Below are 14,129 nucleotides of genomic sequence, written 5' to 3' on the forward strand. Positions count from 1 at the left end.
GGTGGGCGGAGCCGGGCCCAGGCAGACCGTGCTATAACTGGCTGTTAAACCCTAGCGTGTGCCAGGGTTGTTGTAGCCCCTCCCCTGCAAGTTGGGGGAAGTTCGTAAAGGGACCAGCTGAGCTCGCCGGCCCGGGGCATGGGGGTCACGGTGGACGTGCACCAGGTTTTCAGATACCCCTTCGAGCAGGTGGTGGCCAGCTACCTCCGCAAGGTAACGGGAGGGGGCATCTCCCCCCGGGCTCGAACCCCCGACTCAGCCCTTCCCGTCCCATCCGCTTCCACCGCCGCCTTCCCAAGCGGCTCTTCCCCCCGCTCCGCGTTCCTGCCCGCAGGCAGCGCTCTCGGCCGGCTACTGTGTCTCCGCGCTGCTACTGGGTCCGCTCTGCGCTGCAGGCAGCTGGTGCTGTCGGGACTTCCTTGCCGTGCTGGCGATCCCCTCCCCTCCCCCCCCGGCCTCCATTTTGGGGCCAGCTGACTGAGGGGAGGGGGGTAGCCAGCGAGGGTAACTGAGGTCAGTGTAATGCCGTAGTCACTTAGAGTTTAAATGGTTATTTATGTCCCTGTGGGCCATGATCTGGATCACTTCTGCTGCGCCTCCCCTGTTTGGCACAGGGCTGTAGTCGCTGTAAATGGTACCTGCCTGGACTCTTGCTGGGGAAACTCTCACCGATCTGAGGGGCATTCATGTCAAGACCCCCAAATGACAGTGGGTCTTAGTGATGTTTCATTGCCGCCTTCCGCTCCAAACATGGGGGAGGGACTGGTTTGACTCAGGTTTCACTCCGTGAAGTTTCACTGCCTTTTTTTTTTTCTACTTTGAAAATTCCTCCTCCTTTAGAGCTATTTCCCAACCTCCTTTCCAGCGCCAATATTTATATTCGCTCTTTTCTTGGCGGTCTCTAGTGCAAATCACTTCTCTGTCTTCGGTTAAAGTTAAGTCCATATGTAGGACTCGAATTTCACTATTCAACTTTTTTTTTTTTTTTAAAGTGAGTTTACAATAAATAGTAGGCAGTGATTACCAGGGTACAGTTAGGGGACCCTTTAAAATGCGGTCACGACCCACAGTTTAAGAATGGTTGCCAGATACTAAAGTTATGTAACCAAATGAGCTGCCAGTGAGGTATATCCTTATTATCACATCAATAAACAGAGTGCTGGTTCTTGAAAACACTATCTTCCCCTAATTGGTTAGTTTTATAAGGCAATTTGCCTGCAAGCCTCTTCCCTCTCCTGTTTTTAAGGAGGAGGGGCAATTTTTAAAGGAACATGCACTGTTAAATGTACTGTACTTAAAAAAAGTTTAAAATAGTTTCAGGTACTACTACAACATCTCGGGAGTTCCTCTGCCAATTATTGTGGTTATATGCACTTAGACATTTAAGATATAGAATTTTTTTTCTTTCCTGTGCTGCTGTGTGAAAGACCCCTGCTGTAGGTAGGAAACATCTTGACTGTATAGGGGAAACAAGTGAAATTGACTGGACCCAAAGATTCATCAAATGCTCGAAGTAAACAAACTGGCGGGGGGAGGGAATAGAAATATTTGTTCTCTGATCTCTTTCAGTCAGTTAGGTGTTATTACCATATCCAAAGGTTCTCAAACTTATTGCATTGCACCCCATTCTGACAACAGTTACTACATGATCGGGGGGGAGGGAAGCGAAGCCGGGAGCCAGAACCCCACGTAGGGGTGGAACTCGGGCTTGAGCCCTGGGTCCCCGCAAGTCTAACGCGGGCCCGGGTGTTTTGGAGGGCTATGCAGCCTTGTAAATGGAAGGAAGTGGAGAGCAACTATTGGCAGAAGAAACTGTTAGTTGTGAGCTTAGTATTCCGTAATTCTCTCTCTCTCAGTATAATTATGTGCTTCTCACTTGGATGAAAGCATACTTTTATGCAGACGTGTGATATTGATTTGTCTGTCATTTTGGGAGTAGTGTTCTCTCCAGCACTGCCTTATGTCTCTTTAAATTTCAGTAGTTGTTTCCTTGTGACCTTACCCACATCTCTAATCTACACTGGTGCTTTAGGCAGTGCAGGTTGGTACCTGATAAATAACCAAGTAGCTGCATAAGGGAGGAATTGGAAAACATTTCTATTCAACTAGGAAAAATGCTTTCAGGGTTATAGCTATGCTAAATTGTGATGTGTTTTAAATCATGTTTTTCTGTGCATCTGTGGAAGATTCAAGTCTCCATGTAAACATCTGTGGAGTAGTAACCAACTCCATTTACTTTATAACCTAGGCTGCACTCCTGCAAGTGCATACCCATGGGCATCCTGCTGCTCTGAGCCAGAATGAAGTCCAAGGAACTGTGAGCATAGGGTTCTGTTGACAGAATGAATTTGCAGGATTGGGCCCTTAAATATCTGTGTTCTTCAAGGGACACTGTTGAAGTGAGTGGGCTCAGACTTTGGGTTTTCTTTCAAAACAAAGGTCAGTAGAAATGTTTCCATGCTATGATATCAATAATTAATAGTGAAATAATTTTCTTTGGCTGTAGACACCCTCCTAGAGAACCCGTAAACCTAGTGTTGCAGTTAGTTTTTACACCAGAGACATGAAACTGGTTACGCTCTCTGTTGTCTAAAATGATGACCGTGCAAAATCTACATATTACTATGGGAAGTAGATTTATAAAAGTGAAATAATTGAAGGTGGTGGTCAAATGCAGGTAAATGATGTCTCATTGTCAGAGCTGGGCTTGGCCATGTTGCATCCTAGCAAATTTCCCTTCTGTGCGTTACACTCTTGTACACATAAGAATGGCCATACTGGGTCAGACTAAAGGTCCATTAACCCAGTGTCCTGTCTTCTGACAGTGGCCAATGCCAGGTGCTTTAGAGGGAATGAACAGAACAGGTAATCATCAAGTGATCCATTCCTAGTTTCTGGCAAGCAGAGACTAGGGACAGGTTCCTGAGTGTGCATCCAAACTCTTCTTTTGCTTGTTGGTTTCCTTTGAATAAAAGAAGTTGGGGGCTGAATTGTAATCTTTGTTTAATATGCTGACCCTAGTTTCATTGCCCTCGAGCAGTGATTCTTTTCTTATAAGAACAAAGGGGAAATCCAGAGCAGTGCCCACAATATTCTGTTTTTGCAACATATGCTTTAAACATTAACTTGACATTGACAATAGAGAAACAGCTGTGTAGCACAGGGCATCTCCATGACTTCAGTCACAAATAATACTGTTTGTTTCTTCAGAACATCTTACAGTGACAAGAAGTAGAGTGGAGAACGTTCTGCAAATTGCTTTCCAAAATGCAAACTCTCACTAAAGCCAAGCATGGGCTCATACATTTTGGTCTGAATTGGCTGAAACAGTATCTTGCACATCCCTTGGGGCTCATCAGAAGAGAGCAGCTGCAGTCTCCTCAAGAAAAAGATGGTCTCTGAGGAGAAACAAAAAACCTGTGCGTGCGCTTAAGAAAGCAAAATCTTACTATGGTCGGGGTAGTGCTGTGAAAACTAACAAACTGCATGGTTCCAAAGACCAATCTTATAATTGACAGAGCATGTGCAACTTGCTGTGGCCCTGTGAAGTCCTGTCAGACCTAATTAGGGTTCTGTGCCCGCACAGCCGTCACTCCATGCACAGTCAACTGCAGAAAAGGGAGTGACCAAAATCACTTTCTGCTATCTGAATCAAGAGTGGGCTATGCTACTCGTTGAATAAAGATGTCCTTGCTAAAGCTGCTGGTGTCCTGTGCCCCCGAGAAAAGAGGATGTCTACTTCTAGGTTGGATTTTTTATTTTTATTAAGGGTTCTGCCACCTCTTTAAAAACCTTAGGGATGGTAGGAGTGAGTGTTATTGCTCTCCTTTCAAGAAATAATGTGGTTCCTTTCTGTTTTGAAAACTCATGCGGGGGATCTCCTGGCCCTATTCAAGTCAATGGGAATTTGGCCATTGACTTAAATGGGGTCAGGATTTCATCCTGTGTAGTTCACCAAGGAATCACTGTTTGGATACATGAATAAGGGCCTATAAAAGACATGGTCATGTTTTGTATTTTTATTGACCATATATTCCTTCTTCCAAAATGTTATGGCTCAATACTAAATTGCACGGATTCACTGCAGTGGTAACATGCTGTACTCTGAAACCCCACACGAGCCATTTTTGGTTATGTTAAACTTTTCAATTATTTTATTCCACAATCTATTTCTCAAAAACCTCCATGTCAGAATGCTGAACAGCAAGTGCAGACAAAAGTGCACAGTGTGCAGTCTGTCTTTCCTCTTCTGTTCTATTAATCTTCCACAGCTGTTCCTTTCTTAACACAAAAACAAACAAAAACCCACCCAGTGCACACACATGACCCTCTGCAAAGTTAGAAAAAATAATATATTGTCCCAGTTCCTGTGGTCTTGATCTGTAAGGCTGGCAAGCTCAAATAGACATATTTAATAACTTTGCATTTTAGGATGATGCAGAACAGTTAACTAATCATAATGGGATGTGCTTTGAAATCATAGAACTGAAAGGGACCTCGAGAGATTATCTAGTCCAGTCCCCTGCACTCAAGGCAGGACTAAGTATTATCTAGACCATCGCTGACAGGTGTTTGTCCAACCTGCTCTTAAAAATCCCCAATGATGGAGATTCCACACCTCCCCTAGGCAATTTATTCCAGTGCTTAACCACTCTGACAGGAAGTTTTTCCTAATGTCCAACCTAAACTGCCCTTGTTACAATTTAAGCCAATTGCTTCTTGTTCTATCCTCAGAGGTTAAGCAGAACAATTCTTCTCCCTCCTCCTTTTATGTACTTGAAAACTGTTATCATGTCCCCTCTGTCGTCTCTTCTCCAGACTAAACAAACCCAATTTTTCAATCTTCCCTCCTAGGTCATGTTTTCTAGACCTTTAATGATTTTTGTTGCTCTTCTCTGGACTTTCTCCAATTTGTCCACATCTTTCCTGAAATGTGGTGCCCAGAACAGGACACAATACTCCAGTTGAGGCCTAATCAGCGCGGAGTAGAACGGAAGAATTACTTCTCATGTCTTGCTTACAACACTCCTGCTAATATATCCCAGTATTATGTTTGCTTTTTTTGCAACAGTGTTACCCTGTTGACTCATATTTAGTTTGTGATCCACTATGACCCCCAGATCACTTTCCGCAGTACTACTTCCTAGGCAGGCATTTCCCATTTTGCATGTGTGCAACTGATTGTTCCTTCCTAAGTGGAGTACTTTGCATTTGTCTTTATTGAATTTCATCTGATTTACTTCAGACCGTTTGTCCAGATCATTTTGAATTTTAATCCTATCCTCCAAAGCACTTGCAACCCCTCCCAGCTTGATATCGTCTGCAAACTTTATAAGTGTTTTCTCTATGCCATTATCTAACTCACCGATGAAAATATTGAAGAGAACCAGACCCAGAACCAATCCCTGTGGGACCCCATTCGTTATGCCCTTCCAGCATGACTGTGAACCACTGATAACTACTCTCTGAGAACGATTTTCCAACCAGTTATGCACCGCCCCTTATAGTAGTTCCATCTAGGTCGTATTTCCCTAGTTTGTTTATGAGAAGGTCATGTAAGGCTTTTGATACTGTCTCACTAAAGTCAAGATATACCACATCTACTGCTTCTCTCTCCCCCCCCCCCCCCCCCATCCACAAGGCTTGTTACCCTGTCAAAGAAAGCTATCAGGTTGGTTTGACACAATTTGTTCTTGACAAATCCATGCTGACTGTTATTTATCACCTTATTATCTTCTAGGTGTTTGCAAGTTGATTGCTTAATTATTTGCTCCATTATCTATAATATATACAAATGTTCACTACAAACCAGTGGTGCAAGTAGAATTCATTTCTTACCGGTACGCTGCACTCGTGGGAGGGACACAAGGGGGTGGGGGGGAGAAAGGGGTCACCAGCTAAAGGGCGAGTATGTGACCTCCCCATGTGACCGCCCACATGACCTCGCCCCCAGCCCAGGGTCCCCGCGCTCTCCCTGTCCCCTCCCCATGATCCATCCCACTTTACCGGGGAGGGAGCTCTGTCCTCTTCCCGCTGTGCTGGAGACTTCCGAACTGCAGGACTCTCTGGAACTGCAGTGGTGAAGGGAGCAGAATGTGGGACCGCTGGGCGGCCCCACGCCAGCAGCTCCTCTGGCGCAGCTGTACTGCCCACAGCCCCACCCCAACCTTGTCCTCCGGCGGGGCTGCTGTACAGACTTCAGACAGGAGATGCAGCTGTGTGGAAGGGCCGGGGGCAGTTCCTCAGGCACGCCAGAGGAACTGCTCCTCCTGTGTCTTTCCGGTATGGAGTACTGGCTATAAATATCTTACTGGTACAGTGTACCATACCACCATACTTGCACCACTACTGCAAACATAGAAAAGAGGGACATGGACCAGAGTTGATTCTAGTTGTTTAGTTGATTTTCTTAGGTGTGTGACAATTCGGGGTCAGAAAAGAGGCATTGTTAGTGTTGTTTTTTGTTAAGGATTTGAGCCACAGATGCAGGGGCGGCTCCAGGCACCAGCGCAGCAAGCACGTGCCTGGACGGCACGCTGCGGGGGGGGGGGGGGGGCAGCGTGCTGGTCGCCGTGAGGGTGGCAGTCAGGCAGCCTTAGGCGGCATGCCTGCAGGAGGTCCGCCGGTCCTGCAGCTTCGGCAGCAATTTGGCGGCGGGTACGCCGAAGGCACGGGACCGGCAGATCAGCTGCAGAAACGCTGCCAAATCTGCGTGACCAGCGGACCGCCCGCTTGGGGCAGCAAAAAACAGAGCTGCCCCTGCACAGACGCATTGCAAATCAGAAATAATATTCTGAAGTATACGTCTACATGACCTCAGAGGAAAGCCCATTGGAGGTAAAGAGTGAGCCTAACTATGGCAACCAAAGGCATAGAGCAGAAAGGTTAAAATAATTCTCTTTTAAATGTGACAGCATAGTAGTGCATTCCTTATTTTAATTAGGAACTTGATCCAGGTAAAGAAACAACTTGAGTTATAGTTAGCTTCATAAATCCCATAGTTCAAGTCGATTGTTTCCTCTTTTCTTTTTTTCCCCTCCTCCTCCTCTTATATTTGGCAAATAAACCATTTCACTGCTCTGGTGTTTTTGTGTTGCCTTAAACATAGGGTGAGGAAGTGAAACCAAACTTACTTACAAAGTTGTTACAGTTGGGATTTGTCAAGGGGGCTTCCATGCCTAAGGCACTGAACTCCCATTGGCTTTTAATGAATGTAGGGTGCCTCATTCCCATTAGCCCTGAAAATGTGTTGCTGGGTTCTAAGAGTTCATGGACTGTAGTGCATGTATAAACACTTGAATATGGTATCTCGGGTTGATCATACAAATGACCTTTAACCTACCCAAAGAGTCAAATTGCTTTTTCTCTCAATAATGCAGGACAGTAGTTCTACAAGACCAAAAAACTGGTTCACAAAAGCAAAATTCAAATTCAAGTCGCTTCTTCTAAAAACCTACTCAATTTGCAGGATTGGATCATGATCATCCGGTGGAATCCACATAAGATCCAGTGACCAAAGAGAAATGTATGACAAGCTTTTCCTTCTGCAGACATTAATACACCTCTACCCCGATAGAACACTAATTCGGATAGAACACGGTAAAGCAGCGCTCCAGGGGGGCGGGGCTGCGCGCTACGGCGGATCAAAGCACGTTCAATATAACATGGCTTCACCTATAATGCAGTAAGATTTTTTTTTTTGGCTCCCGAGGACAGTATTATATCGGGGTAGAGGTGTATATATTGTCCTTGCATGTGAATTAAATAGCATGGCACATAGTATTTTACCTCTGAAAGATGATCTCAAAGCCCTGGGTCCAAGCTTTGGAATTGTAGCAAAGCCTAGAAGCACATAGAATGAAATGGCAGCTCCATCTTATGCTTTAGGGGCTGTCTGCTGTGGTGTAGGGCAGCAGCAGCATGCACAATACCCTGCTTCCTTCCAATGGAGAATTGAAACTGTACAAATCTACTGACCATGTTTACTCCTCTCTGGTTGGTGCTCTGTGGATAGCTGCCGTGAAGGCATCAGTAATGTGCATGGACTCTGCTACATGGCTATCCAATGTAGTGCAAATGCTGTATTACTTGGATTGTAAAGTTTAGGAATATGGTGATACAATTAATAGCAATAATAATTTTCCACTGCTTTGGTGGCTTGGGTGGGCACAGATGCCAACTCTAGCAGCTGCCCCATAAAACAAACATTTAGTTCAAGTGTGACAAATGGTGTGATTAAAATAAACATATCCATATGTGAAAAGGCTTATGTAGCTACTGATTATCACAGATTACTTGATGGGCTGGGGGTTTGCTAGACCTTCTTAAAAAAAAAAAACATTTATTTTTATATATTTGCCAAATCAGCTCAACCTTTTCAGGCTTCACAAGTGTTTTTGCAATGTCAGTGTTTGATTCTCCTATTTTATCCCAGGGAAATGAGTCAGAATATGTATTTATTTTTATTTTTGCCAGCCTTTGATGTTGCCATTTTGATTTATTTGAGCTCCATTTGATCTTGCATGTAAAATCAACTCTTCCTTGCTTTGAAATACTTAATTTTTGTATATACCATTACATGTAAGCTTCGTGGATTTATCTGTGCAGCTAAACACTCCTAGAAGTCTATTCTCCCGACAAATAACTCCCAGTAAGTAGCATTGTGGTTAGAATATATCTCTTTAATTCCATAACTTATTTTTATGCACTTTATTCAGTTTACTTTGTTATTTAGGATCATTATTTCAAATTGCTTTGGCTTTAAAGGAACAACAAAGTATACGTTTTTTCTTTTAGTTTCTAAATGGAAGTCCTATTTGAAAAGAATATACATGATTGATTCTTGTGATTTTGTTTTTTTGTTTTGTTTTTTTAGAAGTCACTGGATTTGCAGAAAGACAGAACATTAGGAGTTAACAGAGTTATGCAATCATTCTGCATTGTTGGCATTCTATAAAATGAGAAATGAATTAATCGTTTTCAATAAATAACAAAGCAGGATAATCACCAGTACAACTCATCATTGGAGATTTTTAAGAGCAGGTTAGACAAACACTTGTCAGGGATGGTCTAGATAATACTTAATCCTGCCAGGAGTGCAGGGGACTGAACTAGATGACCTGTGAGGTCCTTTTCGGTCCTATGCTTCTGTGTCCAGTTTATTTATTAGAAATAGCAAATGAATTTGTAGTTCAAGTGTGAAAGCCAGCACAGTATAGATAACATATCGGCGAGGGATGGCTCAGTGGTTTGAGCATTGGCCTGCTAAACCCAGGGTTGAGAGTTCAATCCTTGAGGGGGCCACTTAGGGATCTGGGGCAAAATCAGTACTTGGTCCTGCTAGTGAAGGCAGGGGGCTGCACTCGATGACCTTTTAAGGTCCCTTCCAGCTCTAGGAGATAGATTTTTAATTTAATTTATATATATCTTTGGCTCCAGTTCTATAAACTGGACCTGTAGATCTTCCTGGAGTCCCACTGACACCTAAGGAATAATCGGAGATAAAAATTTCATTTTTAAAGTCTTCTCCCCACCCCCGGTGTGCATTTGACAGCTTGTGAAAGTCAGTTTCACTGTTTCTCCTACCTAATTAGTTAATTTCTCTCATTATTTCTTTGGGCCTTTCACACTGCGATAGAGGGCTAAACAGTGTTTTTAAAATAGGAAAACCTGTCTGTAAAACCATACAAGTTGACAGAGGAACTCCAGGGCAATTGTAGAATATGAAACTACTTTAAACTGACTTGAAGTTAAAAGTGAATCAGCCACCATTACAATGAATCATTTATTTACTTTTCATGCAGGAGTAGTATTTATCAATTACTGTCCCCCAGTACCCAAACACTCCTCCCCATCAAATGTACTTTGAAGTTTCTATGGCATATTTCAGCATTTTACAATGATGGGTAAATATTTTATGCCTAAACTGAGATGCAAAAGTTCATTGGCCAAGCACAAAGCAAGTGAGGAAATAGAACCCAGATCTCTTCTCTCCAGGTCTCTGCTCCAGCCCCTTGATACTGCTTCATCCATTTGCTGTCTTTTACCCTTTTTTAAATGATTATTTAAACGAAATCTTAGTAGCCCTCAGCTTTATATACTGAGACCTACTTTAAGTGGTGGGGTGAAAGATATCAGCAGTCTCACTAAATTTCTCCCCACCTCATTTTGTCATGAAACCAAGTAGCAATATGTGCAAATCATCCTGCCTCTGCCAATTTTTTTTATCTCCTGAAATTCACTTCTGTCTCCTGCACCCTCCCATTCTGGGCTCAATAAAAGTACTATGAAGTGGACTGATTCGGTGCCTTTCTAGAATTGACCACAAGATGGCATCAAATCATTTCATGGGGATGGTAGAGATAAAGGAAACAATCATGCTTTATAAATATGATTTCAACCCAAATTTTTTTTAACTTGGAATTAAAGTTGCTGCACTGTATATCCTGCCACCAGAAAACCAAGGCACTAGCAGTCAAGTCAAAGATAAGAAGAGGCACTGCATATGGACCATTGAATGACTATCTCCCTTTCATCACCCATAGCAAACATCTCACCTGTATAACCATGGACATTTTCTAACGCCAACCAAGTTGATTGTTCATCACCCTTGAAGATTCTCTCTGTACTGCGCATACTCTCTCCGGGGGGATGCAGAGATTGAGCCAGACTTTCCCTACAATTGCTGCTCTTGGCTGCTGCAAGCCACTTGGGGCACCATGCATGGGAAATGGAAGTAAAGAGACTGTCTCTGCAGTATGCTCAATGCCTTGCCTGCTGGGTCCAGGCAGTGGAATGTAGAGGGCTGAGAAATATGAGGATGGTGGGGATTGGAGGAATGGGAACAGGAGAGGAACTGGTGATGGATGGGATAGAGGAGGTGGAAAGTATATAGGCACAAAAGTGGAGGGCAGAGGAGCTAGGGGTCAGGAGGAAGGAAAAAATTAATTTGACTAAAGACTGTAGCATAATGGATATGCACAAGAGGGCTGAATTAAGGTTGCACAGACAACGTTAATTCTGGCACTTCCTAACTTTGCAGCTTTGGCTTTTTTTGAATTTGCAGCCTGAATGTTGGTGGGTGGGTGGGTTGATTGGTTTTTGGAAGTAAAATATGACTAGAGAGAGCAAGCTGGGTCCTCTCCATTATTTTATGGTATTTAGCAATAGCTCGCAACACGGAGATAATGTTTGCTTAAATGGTTGTAAGTGACGAGGTGCACAGGCCCTGCCTGATCGCTGGTGCGCAGGAAAGTTGACTCCAGCAGTTTCCCCTCTCCCTTGAACTCCTGCTCAAGGGCAAGAGCCCTCAGGTTAATCAGAGACTGCAAGAGGAGGGCTGGATCCTCCATACCTGCCGTGGTGGAGACCAATGCCTTGGGGGTAGGCAGCTGCCCCACAAAGTCACTCCAGGGTTGAGGAAATAGCCAGAGTGAGACTTCTGCTCTCTGCTGTTGTTGTACTTGAAGATCCTCAGGAAATCAAAGCCTTGGGGGAAGAACATGGTTGGCTTAGAAGTCTATTTTGTTGTGACTGCTACGTTCGCTGAACCATTCCATCTGCTTATAGGCTCTTAACACCATTTCTTAGACTCTGCTGTGTAGGAAATTGAGTCTGTTTCTGTTTTAAATACTTGGGTAATAGAGTCTGCTATTTAGTGAAAGATTTATGTAAATGGCTTTTTGTTTCACACAATTGGGCCTTACAGAGTGTAAGTTACATTGATAATGTAATTATACAACTACTTGTGCCATTTCAAAGCAGCATGTTGCATAGAAACCTCTGATTTAACTACATAACAGGAGTCTACAGATTTGTACTTCCTTTTTTAAATCCAAATTTTATTCCCAGCAACAAAAATAATTGTAGTGGTACTGCAGGGTGAGTCGATTAGCCTCTTCCGGATTTTTTATCCCTTTTCCTCAGAATTCCTGGTTACTTTAAATCTGGATGCTGTAACACCTGTTACTAGTAATCACTGCATTACTTTAACTCGTTTAGTCTTAAGATATAATTTTCCAACCTCCTTTCACTCTTTATATTTTTTTGTCTAATGCTAATCTTTATCCGGCGTTCAGTATTTTCTCAATACTAATCTGGGATTTCTATTAGCCCAGTTCCTTTTGAGTCGTGTTGGATTGCAATGATTTATCTTCGCTTTATGTTTTCGATTTCAGCATCAATTCATGTGAATGTTGCTTGCTTTTAGCAATGGGTAATATAGTTCTTTTCGTCTTCTCAAGCTTTCTGCCAACAGGGAGGCCAAAATGGCTTACTCATGTCTTGCCTCTATTTCTCTACATAAAACAGTCCTTATTAGGTAGCGTGTCCTACAGAGTCCATATATTTCAGACATTTGATACAATGTCTACATAATTCTTGCACACACTCTCTTGGGCAGTCAGAGCTAGAGTCTCATTTCTTCAACTCTGAAATGACTCTGCTACTTGAGGTAAAGGAGATTTGCCTTAGCAGCCGCAGGCAGTGGTGGTAGTTCCGTTAGCCTCTCTTCAAGCCAGCCGCTGGAGCGGAGGGATGTGCACGCCCACGAGTACATTACTGTATGAAGTGACCTCTTCCTTTCTAGAAGAAATCTTAAAGATGTTGCAGGACAGAAAAAGCTCACCTCCAGTATTTTGCATTCCAGATGCCACTGTAAACCAACTTTCCTGCATCTTGCTGCTTAACTTTGGGCTATGAATTGTATTGTAAGCATGCTCGGCAGCATTTACAGGGGCTGTACTGCAGGAAACATAAGGTCCAAATTATCACTGGTGTAGCTCCTTAGGGATGAATTTGACTCATGGAGTTATGGCACTTCTGCAAGCTATGGTCAGCTAGAACCTTGTGATACAGGTCAATTTTACTCTTTCTGCTTTGAGGGTATTCTGTATGTTGCTTAGGCTTTAAAATCTCTGTTTAATATGAGTGTTCTGTAGTGAGACTGAAGGTTGTGGGTTTTTTTTTTTTTTTTTTTTTTTTTTTAAAAGGCTAAGCAAACCTCTTCACCACAATAAATCAAATGTAAATTTAAAAAATATATTTTTAATTTCTCCTCTTGGCAACACTGCACACTTTTGACACAAACCTGCTCTTTCTATCCATTGAGAGACCATGAAAATGCTTATTGATTTCACAAGTGCGTGTTAGCAATTTTCTCTTGCCCAAGTGACAAATATAGTGATGTTTACACTGTACATTTTTACCTAGTATCCCAGTCCCATGGAGAAACATGTCACAGCTATAAAAACCATGGAAGAAAAAACAGGTAAGCTTCTTATTCATGTTGTTGTCATAATTATTGTGTTTCAGTAATGCCATGGTTACGGACAAGACCCCATTGTGCAAGGTGCTGTATATACACAGAACAAAAAGACAGTCTGTCCCAAAGAGCTTAAAATTTATTTACACTCTTTTTAGATTGGGAGCTAATTCAGAGGGTATTAGAAGCATGACTTGTACTACATCTTTACCCTGATATTACATGGTCCTCGGGAGCCAAAAATCTCTACCGCGTTACAGGTGGAACCCCGTTATATCGGGGGTAGCGGCGGCAGGGCTCCAGCGGTGATTTAAAGGGCCCGGACTCCCCGCAGCAGCTGGAGCCCCGGGCCCTTTAAAGCACCACCCGAGCCTCACTGCCGCAGCCCTGGGGTTACCGTGCTATATGCGATCCCGTGTTATATTGAGTCGCGTTATATCTGGGTAGAGGTGTACTTGCTTTCAGTGTATAGGTCCATTCCATTTCTGTCATGACTCAGTGAATTTCTAAAGCCCACTGAAGTCAATGGAGATCAACCCTAAGTGATCAAAATCAATAGATATTTGATTACTTTGGTTTCACGTTCTGTGTGTGAAAAGGAGGTATCATTGTTCCATTTTAAAGATGGGGAAACAGTCACAGAGGTTCAGTGACCTGCCCAATATCCTATAATAAGATACTGTCAGAATCAGAAATTGAAGCCAGTGTCCCAGATTCCCACCCCAGTTGCTTTAATCACTGGAAATATTAAAAAAAAAAAAAAAAATGGAGCTATACCTATCTCATAGATGGAAGGGATCCTGAAAGGTCATTGAGTCCAGCCCCCTGTCTTCACTAGTAGGACCAAGTACTGATTTTTGCCCCAGCC

General features: G+C 43.2%; 1 protein-coding gene across 3 annotated transcripts in view; it reads left to right on the forward strand.

The window, feature by feature from the left end:
• Positions 1-14,129, forward strand: part of PRELID2 (PRELI domain containing 2) — a 42,927-nt gene continuing 28,798 nt past the window's right edge. Inside the window, exons 1-3 of one of the 3 annotated variants that reach the window (XM_005310457.4) lie at positions 80-213; positions 7,469-7,525; positions 13,210-13,267. In XM_005310457.4, the coding sequence (XP_005310514.1) occupies positions 13,222-13,267 (46 nt within the window). In that variant the 5' untranslated portion in view covers positions 80-213; positions 7,469-7,525; positions 13,210-13,221. Of the gene's footprint in view, positions 214-415; positions 514-7,468; positions 7,526-13,209; positions 13,268-14,129 lie in introns of those variants that run through there. The other 2 variants (XM_005310456.5, XM_042850861.2) reach the window with 2 other exon arrangements.

Source organism: Chrysemys picta, chromosome 8 (genome assembly GCF_011386835.1).
Source record: "Chrysemys picta bellii isolate R12L10 chromosome 8, ASM1138683v2, whole genome shotgun sequence".
In the NCBI taxonomy this organism is placed as follows: Eukaryota; Metazoa; Chordata; order Testudines; family Emydidae; genus Chrysemys; species Chrysemys picta.